Here is an 18,851-nt window from a genome sequence, read left to right on the forward strand (position 1 = left end):
AATGATTGCCTCCTTGCAAACTTGGGTCTAGAAGAAGTAAACAACTTCTCATGACCCACTATAGGTTTAGATTTCAAAATCATCTGAGGTAGAGTATTTTTTTTCTAAGAGAACTTCGAGGGAACGAGGAATCTGAGAGAGAATTTCTACGGTAGGATTATTCAAGCAATAATATAATATAGAATAAAATAAAATAAAATAAGAGAAAAGAAGAATGAGCATGTGGTTTTCTATGACAGCAACAGAATAATTGAAAACAAAATAAATTCACAATTTTGGCATAGTCAAAGTTAAGAGTCCCTTGTGCTAGTTTGTAGATGGTGCTTAAATTGAACTGGATTGAATATGACAAAAGAAAGCAAACGTTAGGAACAAGACAAATGGGCCTTGCAGAGAAAGATGATTGAGAATATATTAAGCACACCCAATTTCCAAGTTCAAATTTGTTCCTCTCCAAATAATAAAATCGATAGAGAAACAAGGAAAAAAAAAAAAAAGGGTGATATAGAATGGAATGGGACACCAAAGAAAAGAAGGCACATTGATATTGGGCTTGTTTACGTGCTCCAATGAAACAATGGCAAAACTAAGTAAAGGCAGAACATGAATAAACCTTATCAATTCTCAAGCATCCCCTAATTTTGGTTCATGAATAAACCTTCTGCGTGTCTTACGAATCAGCAACTCTGCAATAACTACCTCTTTCTCAGCTAGTTTAGTGGTACTTTTCTTTTCAATATTAGAAGACATTACGAGTTCAAAAATAAATATTGGAATGTCTTTCTTGAAAAGCAAGTAATCGAAACAAGCTAAATGCAATTAAACTAGTTGTACATGAAGTTGTGAAAATGGGGGTGAATATACAGTTCATACAAGAAACGATCATAGACAAATTTTCATCTTCATAATAGTGGTGAGATGAGAAAATGGGGTCTCTGATCTTAATCTCTAGGGGTTAGCGAGTGTTGGTTAATTTACCTACCGCCGCTAATTAAAGAGAGAAGAAAGAGGAAGAGTTGGACAACATCAATATATATAGAGAGAGCACCGAATATGTACTCATCGTAGCTCAGCCGCTTTATCAGATTGTCTGTGTCGTACACAATATAAGCACAACATAGAAGAGCCCCCAATGCAGAATATACCATCCTTGAAAAAGGCCCCAAGGGAAAAAATATCTGCAGGTTCATTCCAAAAATGCACCACAAAGTTAAGATAAATGGATTGATGGAAAGGAGAAATTCTTAAGTACAACTGTTGTATGTGGACATCAAGTTGGGCTAGCAAGTCTTTTTTTTGTCTATTTCTTACAAAAAACTAGGCATCATCACCTGTGACTAGTTTATGTAAGAGTGATTTTGTATAACCGTTGTATGCATCATGACCTGTGACTTGTGATTTAGCAATGGCACAAAGAAAATGGAAATTAAGTAGAGTTGGGTTACCTGGATGAGGCCAAACACCATAAGCATGAGGGTTGCAGCAAACAAAAATGGGCCAAGGAAGCTGAAATCCTGGCCTCTCTTGACTGCCCAGAATGTGTATATGGTGAGGCTCACAACCACCGTAGCCGTCAAAATCACAGCTAGAAGAATACTTTTCCCTGTAGGCACCAAATTATGCATATTTCAAATTACTATACAACTCAAAAGAACCAAGAATTCTATTGAGTGGGGTGGGTAGTTAGATTTCCATTGCGAGAAAAATACAAGGGAAAAAGTAGAGTCAAATTGTGCCCGTCAACTAATGAAGTGAATTCTTCTTTGCGCATATGGCACGATAAATTAATAGCATAACAACATAACATGTTACATTAAAATTATTTTTAGCATAACATGTATATAAATAAGTACCTGGTCTAAAGGAACAGCAGAATCCCACCGTAATCGAAAGTAAAATCGTAAACAGAATAAGAAGCACATAATTCACCGGATGCTTCTTGTGGTAATAGTACAAGGCAATCGTAACTGCACAAATTAAAATTAAAAAAAGTGATAACAAGGAGATAGAAAATTGATTAGATCAAAAGTAATTTGGATTACCAGCTATGGCAGCGATAAAAATGCAAATGAAAGTGATGGTGCCGGCCAAGGATCTGACGAATTGGGGAATGGCGGGGATCGAAACGACGGCGTAGGAAATGCCAACGGTGAGAAGCAACTGAAAGGCGACGATCATGTAGACCTTGCGGATGAAAGCCCATCGGAGCTGAGGGGTCTCCATCTGGTTCGGGTACAATTGTTGCTCCCCATTTTGACCTCTGCCTGCCTCCAAGTCACGACCCTTCATGAACTTTAGCGCCATTGCTAAATCACACTTCACAGAAAAAGAATTTTTTAAAAATAAGGTGAGACAGACAAGCTGATTTAGAAAATTTTGAAGAATATCGAATCAAAAAGGTTTCGTCGATCGCGAAAGATGCAATGTGATTCTTTTATTCTTTTATTCTTTTTTGTGGGTTTTGTTTGAAAGGGGAGAAAGCGTGGGAACGAGAGGAAAAGTAGGAGGGGGGTTTGGAGAGTCTTCAAAACTGAGTGTACGGTTTAGGCTTTAAAGATGGTTATTTATAGGGTGGGTTTATAAGAATTTAAAAATTATAAAAAATTTAAGTGGTGCATCCAACCCAAGAAAGTAATATATCACCTTAACCCACAATAGATTTGAGCCCAACAGACCAAATTCATGGGGCCTATATTGACTGTGAGGAGGAGTTTCGAGTGAGGAGATTATTTGAGGAATTGAATCTTACCATCAAACCATTAAAATTTTTGAAGTCCATTGATTTTCTTAAATTTGTTGAAGGTGGGATTGAACCCCTCAACTAAGTTCCTCACTCTAAACTCCTCATTAGCCTTTCCGTGAGCTTCGTCAAATGTAAGATGAGACTATAAATTACTACCCTCCATTTTTTGGAATATTAAAAAAAATTTAAAATATTTTTGGGACTTAAACTAATTTAATATATTTGAAAATTTACTCTTAAATATATTTGAATTTTAAAAGTATAGCCGAGCAGCTATATTCTTTGAAAATATTTAACATATAGCCCGCGCGGCTATACTTTAAAAACATATTAATTTTTAAAATGTATAGCCGTACAGATATACCTTTTTAATATATTCTTAAAATATTAAAAGGGTATAGCTGCGCGGCTATATGTGTTAAATATATTCGAATATTTAAAAGGTATAGCCAAGTGGCTATACTGTTAAAATATATTAATATTTCAAGAGTATATCCAAGCGCCTATACTCTTTAAAAATATACAAGTATTTTAAAAGTATAGCCGGGCGGCTATACCTTTAAAATTTAAATATATTTAAGAGTAAATATTCAAATATATTAAATTTGTTTAGGTACCAAAAATATTTCAATTTTTTTTTTGTCAATTTTTTTAATGCAACTATCCGTACATTAGTGCAACTAAAATATTGTTTTGTCGAAAAAATAAAAAAAAAACAAAACAAAAAACCTTCAGTAGATTTTACAAAGCATAAAACATGTCGTTTTGTCCACTGATCCTTACGACATGTTAAAATGGGACAAATAGTGTCGCTGGATTTCCTCAAGTGATTTGTTTTAATCTTAGCGGTTGGTTGGAACTTGAATCCAACGGTCAAGATGCCCAACAGAGAAACCTCACCTGTTTATAAGCCTCTGGCTCAGAGTTCAGGCGCCAAACCAGAACCATTAACAAACTCTAGACAGTCGATTTTCCCCATTACACCACAGCGTTCTATCTCCACCTTCTGAGAATCTAAAATCCTGTTTCTTACTGATATTTTTCCAAAGTTTATAGTTTTCTTGGTAAGAATTATCATGGAAAATGAGAACATTTCTGATCTGAGAGAAGAAAGTGGAGTCACGAATCAAGATTCTCAAAGTCTTGATCTTGAAGCTGTTCAAGCGACATCAGAAATGAACAAATCCGCCATGAAAGATAAGCATAAGGGCAGTGGATCGATCTTGACTGAAGAAATTATGGGCCATGACCAGCGTACTGGTTTGGTGGTTGAGAAAGAAGAAAGCCCAAAAATGAGTGGGGTTTTGCTGGGTGAGACTGAAGGGTTGAAAAGCGAAGAAGAAGAAGAGGCTGTGAAAGCAAAGTTCTTGAATGAAAAATTGGTGGGTTGCGATGAGATTGTGGGTTTGAGAACTGGGTCAGTGTGTGGACAAGAGAACAGTACTGAAGATGGGAATGGGGTAGTTGCTGATCAGCAAGGCCTCAATCTTCATCTTGATTCTGAAATTACTGATTCAGAATTGAGGCATTCTTGTAGTTCTGAAGGAGATGGGAAAAAGATTGTGGGTTCGGATGAGATTGCGAAAGAAGAGGTTGTGAAACCAGTGTTCTTGAATGAAAAAATGGTGGGTTCGGATGAGATTGTGGGTTCAGCAAAGACTGAAAATGTTAAAGGGGTAGTTACTGATCAGCTAGACCTCAATAATCTTGTTCCTGAAATTGCTGAGAAAGAACAGATTGGTTCTGGTTCAGGGTCGAGTTTATGTTGTAGTGAAGGAGTTACAGATCAATATTTGAAGTTTGTAATGAGAGCAGATGACGTGACATTAGGAGAGGCTGATGAATCCAATCAAGAATGGAGGGATTTTAAAGATGCTATCATGAGAGCAGATCAGCTGGACCTAGAGTCTATTGGCCTAAAGATTGAACGTCGGGTGCAAGCTTCGGTTGAGGACGTGGTGAAAAGATATCCCCAGATGAATTCAATGACAATGTCTCTCTCTATAGGTGACTCGGAGAAAATTCTGGAGAGCAGCGATGTTTCTGGATTGGAAGCTGATCGAGTAGCTATGCTGAGAGAATCTGGAGAGCAAAGAAAGATGCAGGCATTAAAGGCCTTTTCTGAGTCTCAACTTTCTGATATGGAAGGTAAACTTGGTGTTATTAAGGAAGCAGAAGTTGATAATGGGAAGACTATTGCTCAACTTGAAGAAGAAACAAAAACTGAAGTTGAGAAGGAAAACAATGCGATTCATGAATTGCAGGAACTAGTTATCGTGGAAGAAGCAAAAGAGACTGAGTTGAAAATGGAGATGCCATCAAAGGCCCAGGGCTGCTGCATCGGCCTAAGCTGCTGATGTCTGCCGGTGTCGTGATAACTGCTATACTTTACACAGCATTGAAGATGAAGCCACGGTAAAGGAGGAATATATGACAAAACTGCTCAGCAGTCCTCTTGTATTGTGTAGCCATAGGCCATGTAGGGTTTTGCTGTTTGTTATCCTCGAAGCTTTTGAGAGTACAGAAGTATACAGAGAGAATTTGCAGAGATTTGGTCATAGTTTGGATCATGTTTTAGTATCTTCTGTTGTTTGGAATTGGTAAGCTCACTATGTCTTTACCACAGAAATAGTGAGAAAGTGTATAGAACCCTAGATTCAATGTGAAGATTTGAAACAAATAAAAATCATGTATTTCTTTTTTTGGGGAGTTTTGTATGTTTCGATAGTATTTCGCTAGTTATTTTTCCTTTTTCTTTAATTAATGGTGAGGGGGAATTTGAACTTGAGATGTCTTCCAACTAATTATTAATTGGTACGTTTGCTACTTCTTCTAAGCAAACAAATTGTATCTCTAAATGTATGGTCATTGTGTGCTGGTTCTGTTTATATGCCTAAAAATGTTTGGTAGCCCTTCTATATGCCAATCTCCGTGCATGTTTAGGAGCTTGCCAATTCAAACGAGGGTTTTGACATACCAACTTAGCTGTACTCATCTCATGTTCATGCCAGTTTGGGCATCAAAGTAATACATAGAGGCACAACAACCAAAGTGACACAGCACCTAACCCACGAAAGTAATAGCCCAGCTTAACCCACAATAGATTTGAGCCCAATGGACCAAATTCATGTGGCCTAAACCCTTGGACCTATTGACCTTGAAACCAATATGAAGTTGCAGTCATGAGCTTTGCCAAATGTAAGGTGAGGCTATAAATTAAAGATCAATGTAACTTATCCTATAGAGCCTGCAAAAAGAAACGAAAAAAAAAAAAAGTTTGATGCTCATGACAGTCATGTCCTCCTCCACTTCCTCTTCTGCAGTTGCTAGCACTGCTGCTACAAATGTCGTTTTTGAGATTGGAAAATACAAGGTGGTGCTCCAAAGAGCTGAACCAGAGACTACATGCAGCACCAAGTCCTCAAATATTCCAGTTCCACCTCCAAAGCCTCTTCTGATTGGCATGCCTTGTGAAGCTGGAGAATTCCCTCTCTTGCTGCTCCTCCATGGTTATCTTCTCTCCAACTCTTTCTACTCTCAGCTTATCCAACACATCGCTTCTCACGGCTTCATTGTCGTTGCCCCTCAGGCTAGGCTCTCTCTCTCTTTCACTTGGATGCACACTTTACAAATTGTAATTATACATATATGACTCAGAATTTTTCATATCCCTCTTTGATAATCAATTAAACAGTATGGTGATGGTGGTCTTATTATAGTTTCTATGTTCAAATCAATGACTTCCAATTTTGGTTTCTCTCTTGTTAGGCATATATACTAACTTTCCATGGTTTCCAATTACCTTATTGGGTTTGGATATGAATTATTGTGACTTATCATTTGAAGAGATAGTCCACATATTGATATTCATGATCAAACATCATGTGAGTTCATGTTGCTTGTGCATTCCTTGAGGCTATCATCTGCAAGTTTCGATTAAGTTATTTTCAGTGATTGCCTTAGTCTGCAAGGTAAATGGTGTATATGTCCACATCTAACAGAGGCTTGTGCTGTCTTGTTGGGCACCAACCAAGTTTTCAAGTAACAAAAGCAAAATATGTGAGTCACTGAGCTTTCATTTTCAATGCTTGACAAAATGGCATGTTTTGATTGGCATTGTATGAACTGAAAATACCCAAGTGGCTCAGTCCTTATCAGATATGTTTGGGGTCTAAATACTGACCCTTCTTGTTTTTTGCCGGTGAGTCTATTTCAAGTCTGAGATTCCTTGTCCTTAACAATATACTAGAAGTGGCTGAGTTGAGAGAACAACTCTCATTCACATTGAGATGCTGTAGATATAACATGAAAGACTAAAATTTCCAGTTTGGCTTGTATTTTTGTGCTGACATTGTGCTTCTTAAAGTTAAACTACAGAGATTGGAGCAGACATTAATATTACTGTACCTTTATAAAAAGCTAGATGTATAAATAAAATTGCCTCTAACTCTGCCTTATTGATAAGCAAATGTTCTTTGTGTTCAACAGTTATATACAATAGCTGGACCAGATACAACAGGTGAGATCAAGTCTACAGCGGCAATAACAAATTGGTTATCTGAAGGACTTCAGTTCTTGCTTCCACCCCATGTTCAGGCAAATCTAAGCAAGCTAGCACTTGCCGGCCACAGTCGTGGAGGCAAAGTCTCTTTTGCACTAGCATTAGGGAAAGAAGGAAACACTGATCGAAAGTTTTCAGCCTTAATAGGCGTTGACCCAGTTGATGGAATGGACAAAGGGAAACAAACCCCTCCACCAGTACTAACCTATGTTCCTCATTCATTTGATCTTGATATGGCAGTGATGGTGATTGGTTCTGGTTTGGGTGAGGTGAAAAGGAACCCTCTGTTCCCTCCTTGTGCTCCAAAAGGTGTTAACCATGAGGACTTCTTCAACGAATGCCAAAAACCAGCATGTTATTTTGTGGCAAAGGAGTGTGGTCATCTTGATATGCTGGATGATGAAACCAAGGGGATCAGAGGGAAATCTACATACTGTGTGTGCAAAAATGGGAAGTCAAGGGAACCCATGAGGAAGTTTGTTGGAGGGGTTGTGGTTGCCTTCCTTCAAGCTTATTTGGAAGGTGATAGTAGCCACTTAATGGCTATAAGAGATGGGCTTGATGAGACTCTGCCGGTAGAGCTTCAAATTGTTAAATTTAATTTGTGAAGTTTAGGAGCTGTGTTCAAAAGGCAATAGAAAAAGATTAAGCTGCAGTTTCCCAAAACAAAATTAATTTCTTTATATATGTTACTTGCTCAGCTTGCTCCATTACAAATCTCACACGGACGCTTCAATTAAGTAAATTACATTTAGCTTTATGAATTTGAAACTAATGCAAAGATCATTGTAAAAATCTTTGATTTTTTTAGTACAAGCGATAATCTTTTTTCGTTTCTTTTTTCTTTTCTTTGCCGGAATCAAATTTTATTAGATAGAAGGCAAAAGCCGGTTACAACAAAGTGAACTCCACAAAGGAATTCGACGAAACTGCAACACAAGAAGGCATAATACCTACTACATCATAAAACTTGAAGAGGACGTAAAGCCAAGAAAAGCAAAGTGCACACAAAAAGCAGTGAAAACAGAACAGAGAAATGCCACACCACCCATAACCAAACAACAGCATAATCAACACAAGCCCACACCCACCGAAGAGAAACCAGTAACCAATGCTCGAGATAGAAAATGGTGGTGGACAAGCCACCAAAGCTACAAAGAGCGCTACCATAATCCAAGCAATAAGTGACATGAGCACTTTAAAAGCAACCCCAATTGCATAACAGTCACCAAGGAGAGGAGACCCTCGTGTGGTCGAGGCGCTGAAGATGGTGGTAAAGGGAAGGTGCCGAGACATAGCCGCTAGTGGTAGGAGAAGAAAATGCATATCAAGCACTAGAGGCTCTTACAAGTAAAAACTAAAAGAGATATTGATCAACACCACAAACGGGTTGAAAGCAAAAGCAGCACAAAAGGCTGAAGAGAATCGCATAGCACGCTTGGTCACCTCGTTTGTCACCAAATCATAGATAGAGGCGAATCATAGATCTAAAGTAATGTTCCAGCATGAATCAAATCTCAAATTTGCAAAAGAAACAAACAGAGCAAAAAAATCCGCCAGCAACACAAATCGGAATAATAAACCAACTGCGGCCGCCACAGGGGAAACCACCCAAGCCACCAAAACACAGAGGCAATCCCCAGACAAAGTAGATCCAGAATAGGAGCAGAACAACGAAGCTACCCACACCCAACCACACACTCCCTGCAAAATTGTCACACTCCAGACCGGCTCTGCCGTAGCACGATATTGTCCTCTTTGGGCCTCCCTCACTGCCCGCACGGTTTTGTTTCTGGGAGCTCACGAGCAACTTCCTAGGGTGGTCACCCATCCTGGGATTGCTCCAGCCTCCAACTCGCTTAACTTCGGAGTTCTTACAACTTCGAAGCCAGTGAGCTCCCAAAAGGCCTCGTGCTAGATGGATGCGGGTGTGCCATATAAGGCACATCACCCCCTCTCCGTTTGGTTGATGTGGGATCTTACAAAAATAAAGGAAATCTCAAAGTCATAGCAAAAGAAAAGGGTGAGGAAGAAAACTCAAGGAGGGAGGGAAAGAGAGGACGGGAAGCAAACTTGTTTTTGTACAAGCGACAGTCTAAACTACAAGGAATGAGGATTTCTCACACACACATAACTATAATGTCGTGGGGATTCAAACCTGAGGCCTCCGGTCTTTGAGTCAAGACCCTTTTCTACTGTGCTAGATCCTGTTGGCAACTGTAAATTCTTATGATGCAAATGAGTTTGTTGGATTTTCACAAAAACTAATGGATTATTTTGTTAAGCCCAAAAACTAAAAGTTTCTTAGAAACATAGTGAAGGCCTGGCCCAATATCATTATAAAAAGATGACGGGGCTTGAATTTTAAAAACTAACGGATTTTACTTTTAAGCCCAAAAACTCATTTAAAATAAGAATAAAAAACCCAACGCAACCTCCTCCTCCTCCCTTTCTCTCTGCTCGCCGCCTCTCTCACCTCCACCTAGCAGCCATTCTCCCTGCCCACCCCATCGTCTTTTTCGATTCTTTTAGAAATTATAGTTGAGAAAATACTAAGGGGGTTGCAGCCTGCGGGGACACAAAGGCCTTCGATTTCATAGCAGTTGTTGTTGGCATTCTGGCTCTGAAAATACTGGAACACAGTTGTTTTAGTGTTATAGAAGTTGGGTTTTTCTGGTGCCTAATGATTGTCTTCTCTGAATCGGTGAGTCCCGCTATTCTCCAAGTTTACTAAGAAAATTTCTTTACTTTCTGTTGAAATAACTTTGGCTTATGAGTTCCTGTATCTGCTGGGGGTTGATTATCTTATGGGTCCTGTTTGGTAGCTGAGAAATCTTGGGAAAACGAAAAATTAAGTGGGAATTTTGATGGACTTAGTTTTGAAAAGGCTGTTGTAAAATTCCATTTTTTCGTCTGTAGTTTTTCTCAGCAACCAAAAGTCTGCAATGGTTCAGTCACTCCCATTCTTGTTACTTCTTATTTTTCTGTTGGTCTTTCAATAGCTTTCTAATTTCTTATTGCCGTATAAACTTTGTTTGAGCATTGCAACTTGGATAATTTGTGCTTACTCATGTACACGTCTAGTGGTAATTTCTCTTGGAACTTTGGGGTACGTTTATAGTCTGTTCATTGTGGAGCTTTTGAATTTCTCTTGGTCCAAGTTAGAATGGGTTATAAAAGTTTTTTTTTCTTTAAGCGTAATTAAAGGCCCTTATTATTTTCTTTTGAGCAGTATCAACTGTTTGCTTGCTGTCAGTATATTTTTGAAAGTTTGAATTTTTACATGGCAAATATTGTTTGCTTTGCTTGCAAGGTCCCTTTACTCCAGTAGAGCATCAAACCAGACGGATATGTATTGTTTGCTTACTGTCCTTAGTAGGGGTGGGCATTAGAACCGCAAAACCGCAAAACCGAACTAAACCAAACCGAAAAAATCCGGAAAAAACCGTGTTGACTAAAAAAGTCAAAAACCGAGTCAAATTTGAACCGGACCGGTTCATACCGATTCTGATTTCGGTTTTCTACTACAAGGAACCGGTCCAATTCGAACCGGTCCAATATAATTAATTAATATATATTTTATATATTTTATATATTTATATTTTATATATAGTTAACATGTGGCTGTTTTGTATTGGCTATCTAAAATACTACCGTACGCACACACACAGAGGATCATCACAACTAAAACACACGATTTAGGGGTTTCTTCTTCCTTCTTCGATTTTTTTCCTCTCCCTCTCTCTGATTTCAGAGCCGCCGAACCCGAAAGAACCTTTCCTTTCCTCTGCGTGAAACCATTGTTGCAGCCATCCTTGTTCTTCTTCAGCCGTCGCGCCGTCGTCCTCGTCACGCAAGCAGGTTCAATTCTTCTGGCTTTCTTTTTTCTTTGTTTTTTCGTTTTGTTTCTTTTCCCCCTTCGATTCTCTGTCTGACCATCTCTATGTCCTCCATCAGCAGTTCGTGCAGATCATCATCCATATTTCCGGAGTAGGTTGCAGCTTCGCACTCCTTTTTTTTCTCCCATTGACGCAGCCGTCCGTGCACTCCTCCTCGTCAGTTTTCCATTGAAGACTCTCTCTGTGCCAAAGGTGAATTTCTCACTCTTCTGTAAATGTTGTGGTCGGAGTGAAGCTGGACTCCAAGAGCAGAGAGCTCCTTACTTGGGCTCTGGTCAAAGTGGCTGGTTTTTTTCTTAAAAAACTAACTGGTTTTGATGAATTGGGTATGTGTAGAAATTGTGGATCAAGATGGGAAGTCGTCACTTCTTTCCCCTGTGAAAGCGTTCGACTCTGTTGTTCTTGCCATCTATGAAGGTTTCTGCAACTTGAAACAGGTTCATTTCTCGCAAATTTTTGTTCTTTTATTCGTTGGGATTTTGTTGTCCTTTTGTATATTTAGTTATATCCTCTGGTTGTTTGCTTAGAAAATGAAAGAGTGAAAGCACGAATCATATTTTATTTTATGTTTTCCACTACTTGAGAAGTTCAAAGTTTCAAAACAATTAAGCCAAGTTGTTAATCTTCAATATTGTTATCTCTGTTTGCATTTGTATTTTTATCAAACTTTCATGACTGTATATTTCTTCTGCTCATTATTTGTTTAGGGAATTAGATATGGTGTTTCGGTTTGTGCTCATATTGTGCATTCAATTTTTTCAATTTTGCAGTTTTGCAGATTTTGAGATTTTCAGTTTTTCGTTTTGCTTTATTACTGCTGTCATAGGCAACTATTTTGAGAAATTGGCTTGCGTAGGGTTCTTTGTTTTTTCGTGCTGAATCCAATGATGCAAAGAATGTCAAAATTGGGCTAGTGGTTTGAAAGTTAAAGGCTAAAAACTGAACAGATGTCAGATTTGTCAAAACTGCAATTTGAAACCCTTTATTTTCTTGCTTGGCTCAAGTCTAGTTAATTGGTTTCTGTTTTTCAGTTGCTTTCTAGTTAAGTGTTGTTAGCTTGTAGTTGACTTTTGTTTGTTGTTTCGGTTTGATTTACTAGTGTGCATTCAAATTTATTAATTGGTTGTGCATTCAAATTGATTAATTGATTAATTGACAGTGTATAACAGATTTGCTGCAATATTTTTCAGTTTTTCAGTTTTGTAGTTTTTCAGTTTTGCAGATTTTCAGTTTTGCATATTTTTGTTTTGCTTTATTACTGCTGTTGCTGTTCAGTTTTGCAGTTTTTCAGTTTTGCATATTTTTGTTTAGCTTTATTACTGCTGTTGCTGTTCAGTTTTTCAGTTTTTCATTTTGCAGTTTTTCAGTCCTTAGGAACCGGTCCAAACCGAACCGTGCCCACCCCTAGTCCTTAGGAACATGGATCCCCTTTACGAATGTTGCTCTTTGAATGGAAAGTTCTCTCAGGTTTTTTGTAATCCAACTTTTCCCCTTGAAAAAAGATGTTTTGGTTTCTTTACAGAATATAGAAATTCATTGGGTAGGATGTAAAATATCAGACTTTAAAAGCACAATAATCTGCACCCAGATAGTTCTTTGATATTGGGCTACAATGCTATAGTCATGCTATCAAACTAGGCATTCGTATTCTCTTTCATGGATGTAGTACACTTATGAATCATAATCTTTTTGGTAGCACACAAATGTGCTTAATCCATCTTCTCTATCTGATTTTTTTTTTTTTTTTTTCTTTCTAATAACATTATTGATTACTTAATTTTTATTTGTTCTATGTTATAGGTATTCCGCTGAAATAGATTAAAACAGAAAACCGTCTGACTCGTTGTGGGTATCAAAACACTCTGTTATTAAACAGTTTTTTATCGTTCTGAAGCTCTGATTTTTAGTGGGATGAAGATGTATGTCTTAAACTTTTATTTTTGCTATTCATTCCTATTGCTTTTACTTATTTCTGATAGGGTAATTGTATATAAATGTCTGTTTTCAGTCTTTCTAGACAATTCTTCTTTATTTATTTTTCTAATGCCATGTTATAAATTCCAATTTCTTTGCAGAATACAGGCTAATTCCGGTGTGCTTACTAATTTCGACGTGCTCAAATTTCTAGAATCTAGAGGGGCTTCTGAAGATTCAGCACGGGTTTTTTCTGACGTAACGCCATCAGAGAATAAGGTTGTAGTGGTGTTTATGTTTCCACCACCCACATTCTGTTTTTAATTCAACCTTGTTGTGAAGATTGATGTATTGTTTATTTTCCTTGTTTAGGTTTATGGTTACTTGTTTGGGACTCCTGCTCGTGGTCAAACAACGGAGAATATCAATGAGTTCAAGGAAAAGTGTAAGAAGTATGACCTTGCGGAAGCTGAGGTGCTCAATATCATCAACACTAGGCCATCTAGCATTGTTGGAATCTACCCGGTTTGTTATAACAACCTTTTATTGTTAATCTGTTTCTGTTGTAGCTTATTGATTTTATTAATGACTGTGATGCTTGTGTCTTTATAGTTTCAGGTTCTTTTAAATTTATGATTGTGTATATTACTGTGTTTGCTGGTGATGTTTTGTGTATTTGGTTTATGGGATCATGCCGTTTATGCAATAAATTTGTTTGTGTTTGTATCCTGCATTGTGGGTGGCTTTGGAACCGTATTAAATTGGGATAGGAGAAAAAAACTATAGGTACTATATTTTGTGTAGAGAATAATGATGAGTGATGAGGAGCATAATGCTGTATTTTTAGTACTTGACCATGGATTTACTGATTCACATTACTCTCTAGTATGGTAGAACATTGGCGGAGTACCATCTCTTTTCTTTCCCTTCTCTGTAGCGAACATATTTCTTTGTTTTTCTGTAACTTGTGATATCAGAAAATGATCAACTCTGCCTGATATTCCCCTAATTATCATTGTTAACACGACATTGGCAATTAAGGTTGAACCTGTCAGAAGTCGGGATCATAAACAAAGTTACCTTATTCTGTAACTTAATAATTGACAAAGTTTATGGATTGCCTAAATTTCTAATGTCTGTCTATAAGAAATTGTTTTTCTTCCCAAATGGTAGAATGGTCTTGTGTGTCTTTTTGTTTTATATGCTGAGAGAGTCTGATGGCAGCTCGCGCTGGATTAACATGTGGTTGGTGCATACACAATATCTTCTTTTTTTTCTTCATAGATCATCTTCGTTCATGTGAACATAATAATATAATAATCCTCAAGAATATGATTGCATTAAGATTTTGCGTCTGGATGGAGGTATTTTATTTTGATCTTACTATGTGCAATGACCAAGGGTCACATTGTCTCTACCAAGGCTCCTAATATGATTTTCCTACTTGTAAACGGAGAGAAAATATTGTAACGTTCCTGGTTTGTTCTAATTTCTAAACATGTCAACTCATTTGCAGATATCCTCTGTTATTTAATTTTTTGTTTTTGATGTTTCACAGCTTATTGAGAATTGCGACTTGCGTTTAGGAGATACTGTTGAAGAGCTGGTAGAATTGGTGGTAGAGGTGTTTCCATCTCCTCTTCCAGCAAAGACTGTCGAAAATGATGCAAAAACCACAAATGTGGAAAAAATTGAAGACCAGAATGATAACGATGAAGGGAAACCAGAAAATGAGGAAGAAATGGAGACAATCGATGGGTCTTAGGACTGGCCGTTAATCTTTTCTTAAAAATTTTGTGTTCAAAAGCGTTCCAATGCCAATACCAATGTTGGAAGACACATGAATTTTTGAACTTGTAGGTTTGAGAGCAAGTTTATCATGTTCTATGTGATTCTTTCCTTTCGTTTTTACATGTACAAGCGATAATGAAGGAAGGAGGTTTTGGTATTAAGCACGTATTTTGTTCTGCATTCGGCATCGACTTTATTCTTAATGCATTTGGTCTGTTCAAATGAGACCCACACCATTCTCGAACAAGAAAGCTTGAGGCTTTGCAAGCAAAGGTGAAAAGTCAAAACCAATTTTTAGTTTGAACCATTTTCAACTCACACAACCCTAAACCATGAACCCGCCAAATGAAGACGACATGACGAACGATATTTGATTAAGCACTGGTCCATTAAAGATGAGACACATGGGAGGTAGCCAAGCCGTTTAGTTCTTCATCCACTCAAATTTTTCTTAACTTTTTCCATTTCTATGACATGATAGTAATAACTGATGGGCATGAGGACAGGCACCATATATTACTATATTTGATTTGCAGATAATAATTTCCCGTTGAACTGAAAACTGATGTGGTATAGAACAATTGTGTCGGCCTTATAATTGTACCTTCTTTTGAAAAAACGAAATTTGAAGACTGAAAATGATAGATCCACATCCACAATGAACCTAAATAATTGTGCTCGGGACATCCACACCAGAAGAATCATGTGTTGTGTTGTCGATCTCTTTTTGTTTGTCTTAAGTTGTGTTGTCATCTTAAAAAGCAAAACATTTGCAGACAAAATCTTTAAGGATAAAAACCCCAATGATTCTTAAACTATGTTTTCATCATAAGCCGACTGGATATATATGAAAATTAAGCGATGAATCATGTAAAATTTTAGAATTCATGTCCGTAAAAGAATTGTTATCATTGATTTTATTTTATTTTTTTTCTTTTTGAAGGATGCTAATTGCATTGTTTTTGTGAATTTCAATCATCGCGTGTATTATGTCACATGATATACATATTGGTAAAATAATTTAGTTAAAAAGAGTAAAGGTGTGTAAATGAGCTTTTGTCGCTAAAGGGCATGGTAGAACAATTTTCATACATGAGAACAACTTTGATGATCATGTCGTCTGATTACATGGACTGTTCGATTGCTCTCACAAGAGAGCACGATCCTTATATTAGGAGTTGTAATTAGGTGAAGCCAAATGGTACCAAAAAGCAAGAAGTTATACCCTTTGCGAGGAGAAAGACTTTCATGCAACGGAAATAACATTTTTTGTCATTCTCAATTAATAACGCAATGACACGTGAGATAACTTTTTCACGTGTCATTGTATTATTGGTTGGGAATAGTAAAACAGTGTTATTTCCGTTACAAATAAATTTTTCTGCCTTGTGAGAGTGGCCGAACAGTCCAAACAACGTTACCCAAGATTATTTTTTTTTTGTGAAAATGACCCAAGATATTCTCTTCCATACACATATAAGCTATATACACTTGCTAATGTCAACTTTAGTTAATCATAAATAATAATAAAACTGTTATATATTACTACTCTAAAACAAATTGTCCTACACTCCTTCCCAATAAAAATATAAGGACTGCACCTTCCGCTTCTTCCACTTCAATTTCATAGAGTAGATGAGTGCAAGATGAACTTACCGTGGGAATAATTTGGTAACAAAAAAGATATGCTCCCGGAGAAAAGACTGAATGTGCTCTCCCATAGAAGTTTGGTTAAAGACCTAAAGCAGAAAAGATATGTTAAATCAATACCAGCAACCAAAACAATTGTGTCAAATCAAATATCACTTCCACAAAGAAAAATAACCTAATCCCTCACTCACTGTCTCCTTTTTCCCCCTCTCACTCTCTTCTCTTCTCTGTCTTCTCTGTCTGTGTAGTTCAGAAACTGAAACCAAAGAAAGTGAAGAAGGTGGTGGAATGGTCATGTGCGTGGGAATGGGCATTCTGACCTGACCACACCTCAGAAGCATAGACCACTTGAGCTTTTGATTTTTCAATGTATTTTGGAGCCACCGGCCCACCCTTTTCTTTTTCTTTGTCAAAATGTCTCACCTAATCCAGAAATATTAAACCCTATCAAAATAATATTACAAAAAGAAAAAAAAAATTTTGAAATTGAAATGTCAGGGGTCCTCTCCTCTCCTCGTGAAGCGATGGTTTCAGCATAATGTACGGCTTTGCCCCGTATAAATTTGTGCTGATTTTTGTGGCAAAGACTAACCAGACCACAAAACGACACCATTTTTCTTTGGGTTTGCATGTTGGGTTGCACCAAAATCACCAAACCCAACATCATGTGGTCAAATCTCTCTCTTGTTCTGGCCATTTCTTGCCCCTCTCTCAAACATTAGACTCTGAATCTAGATCATTAATTTTTTGATATTAAATTTAAATTTAGAATTCAAAAATATAAATATTTGTTCGAGAAGAGAATGTTTTTCTAAGTAGAATAAGATCATCTTTTAGTGTTAGTGTTAATCCGAGATTTGTGATTAAACAAGGAGGTCAAATGTCCACCAACCACTGCAACGTCAAACAAGTGCATGCATGCAGCCATGGGATAATCAGATAATACGACATATATCTGAGAGTTTCCATAAAAACCAAAAACAAAAACAAAAGTCAAACAAGCTAGCTGTGGCAAAATTTATCTTTTATTCCTTAGAAAGAATTTAAAGTTGGAAAATTAGGTTAGAGAGAGAGAGATATTGGTGGATGGAATTGGGAAAATTATTGTTTCCCAAAGAAATTAATCTTCGAATATTTGCCTCTTATTGGATACCAAATGGTAAATTGGCAGATGCCCAGAGAGCATGCACACACACATGTGAAAGAAGCAGTAGCAGCTGTGGATCTGCAGGCAGGCTCTGCCTCTGCCATTAAGAAATTGGAGTTGACCCACATTTGACCAAGACCAAGAGATGGATGGATGGAACCAAACCATCTATCTAACTTCCAAGGGAGTAATTAATGTGTTTATCCAAGACCTGAGGATGAAGACAAGCTGATTTGGTAACAAAATTAATAAAGCAGCCAACAAGGTACGCAGGAAAAGCGATTTTTCCATAGACAGAAGTTAATGTCCATATCCCCCTCGATAGCGAAAGAGATCATACGTATAGTCTTTCACTTTTTATTTTGCAGACAGAATTCAAAAGGTAATTTGGCTACTGTGTAATGTGTATGCTACTAGCATCGAACATCCGGGATAAGCTCAGTCACTTATGCACGAGTGAGCTAAGTTCAGTCGTTTATGCGTATGTGAACAAGGACAATTTCTAATCTTTTATCTAAATGTAGGATCGTTCCACTCATTATTAAATTGGTGACGTACATGTCACCGACTTACTTACTAAAAAAAAATACATGTCATTATACTCGTAATACATATATATAATAAGAATGGAAACCCATGTTTGATTCACATGCGCATATATAATAAGAATTGAAAAATAATAGTTGCAATATATTTGGTGCTGTACATGAAACCCATAATGACGATAGATAGCATAGCTACCAACAAATCAATAATTCATCACTAGTATCAGACAATCTCAGTACTATTCAGATTTCAGAGAGTGCAATCTCTTTCGTTACACATCAGCCCATAGTAAGAAACATTAAGGATCAAAGCCCATGTACTTAAATAGCACATAATTGTTAACCTACAGAGTCTACAGACACACAAAAACAAAACCAAACACTCAAAAAAAACCCAGCTGTATTTCCTCCATGAACTGAAGCATCGCTTTCTCCCTTACATACAAGCTTAGAGGCTAGAGAGAGAAGAAAAAAGAAGAAGAAGAAGAAGCTTGGTCTTTAATTTCATGCCCTCCACTTCCATTCTGTCCCATGATAATTAAACTCTTTGCATTAATGCAAAGTTCAATTAAACTCTTTGCATTAATGTATATATATATAT

The 18,851-nt window shown here is 37.2% G+C and overlaps 3 protein-coding genes across 7 annotated transcripts; 2 read left to right on the top strand and 1 right to left on the bottom strand.

The window, feature by feature from the left end:
* Positions 1–784: 784 nt before the first annotated feature.
* LOC117615459 (protein LIFEGUARD 4-like) lies at positions 785–2,495 on the bottom strand. Its single transcript, XM_034344540.1, has 4 exons — positions 2,043–2,495; positions 1,854–1,967; positions 1,446–1,603; positions 785–1,178 (listed from the first exon to the last, which is right to left on the bottom strand). The coding sequence occupies exons 1-4, from the start codon at positions 2,302–2,304 to the stop codon at positions 975–977; spliced, it is 738 nt and encodes a 245-aa protein (XP_034200431.1). The 5' UTR covers positions 2,305–2,495; the 3' UTR covers positions 785–974.
* Positions 2,496–5,999: 3,504 nt separating this feature from the next.
* LOC117614258 (chlorophyllase-2, chloroplastic) lies at positions 6,000–8,027 on the top strand. The gene is made up of 2 exons (XM_034343006.1): positions 6,000–6,332; positions 7,232–8,027. The coding sequence occupies exons 1-2, from the start codon at positions 6,024–6,026 to the stop codon at positions 7,910–7,912; spliced, it is 990 nt and encodes a 329-aa protein (XP_034198897.1). The 5' UTR covers positions 6,000–6,023; the 3' UTR covers positions 7,913–8,027.
* Positions 8,028–10,237: 2,210 nt separating this feature from the next.
* Positions 10,238–15,113, top strand: LOC117614370. Of its 5 annotated transcripts, none has more exons than XM_034343162.1 (7): positions 11,059–11,165; positions 11,262–11,395; positions 11,540–11,640; positions 12,563–12,670; positions 13,279–13,396; positions 13,490–13,642; positions 14,676–15,113. In XM_034343162.1, the coding sequence occupies exons 4-7, from the start codon at positions 12,654–12,656 to the stop codon at positions 14,880–14,882; spliced, it is 495 nt and encodes a 164-aa protein (XP_034199053.1). In that variant the 5' UTR covers positions 11,059–11,165; positions 11,262–11,395; positions 11,540–11,640; positions 12,563–12,653; the 3' UTR covers positions 14,883–15,113. The 5 variants fall into 5 exon arrangements, with proteins under 5 accessions (XP_034199055.1, XP_034199053.1, XP_034199056.1 ...); XM_034343165.1 differs by lacking the exon at positions 12,563–12,670 and adding an exon at positions 13,004–13,122; XM_034343163.1 differs by having other exon boundaries at positions 11,265–11,395.
* Positions 15,114–18,851: the final 3,738 nt, after the last annotated feature.

This window comes from Prunus dulcis, chromosome 1 (assembly GCF_902201215.1).
Source record: "Prunus dulcis chromosome 1, ALMONDv2, whole genome shotgun sequence".
Lineage (NCBI taxonomy): Eukaryota > Viridiplantae > Streptophyta > Magnoliopsida > Rosales > Rosaceae > Prunus > Prunus dulcis.

What these genes read in the sequence shown, in the direction of transcription:
- LOC117614258 (XM_034343006.1), top strand. Translation starts at nt 6,024, where the DNA reads ATGCTCATGACAGTCATGTCCTCCTCCACTTCCTCTTCTGCAGTTGCT. An exon ending in TCATTGTCGTTGCCCCTCAG is followed by an intron (nt 6,333 to 7,231) that starts GCTAGGCTCTCT and finishes TGTGTTCAACAG; the next exon opens with TTATATACAATAGCTGGACC.
- LOC117614370 (XM_034343164.1), top strand. An exon ending in TAACGCCATCAGAGAATAAG is followed by an intron (nt 13,397 to 13,489) that starts GTTGTAGTGGTG and finishes TTCCTTGTTTAG; the next exon opens with GTTTATGGTTACTTGTTTGG. An exon ending in GCATTGTTGGAATCTACCCG is followed by an intron (nt 13,643 to 14,675) that starts GTTTGTTATAAC and finishes GATGTTTCACAG; the next exon opens with CTTATTGAGAATTGCGACTT.
- LOC117615459 (XM_034344540.1), bottom strand. Translation starts at nt 2,304, where the DNA reads ATGGCGCTAAAGTTCATGAAGGGTCGTGACTTGGAGGCAGGCAGAGGT. An exon ending in TTTTATCGCTGCCATAGCTG is followed by an intron (nt 1,968 to 2,042) that starts GTAATCCAAATT and finishes TAATTTGTGCAG; the next exon opens with TTACGATTGCCTTGTACTAT. An exon ending in TGGTGTTTGGCCTCATCCAG is followed by an intron (nt 1,179 to 1,445) that starts GTAACCCAACTC and finishes ATGAACCTGCAG; the next exon opens with ATATTTTTTCCCTTGGGGCC.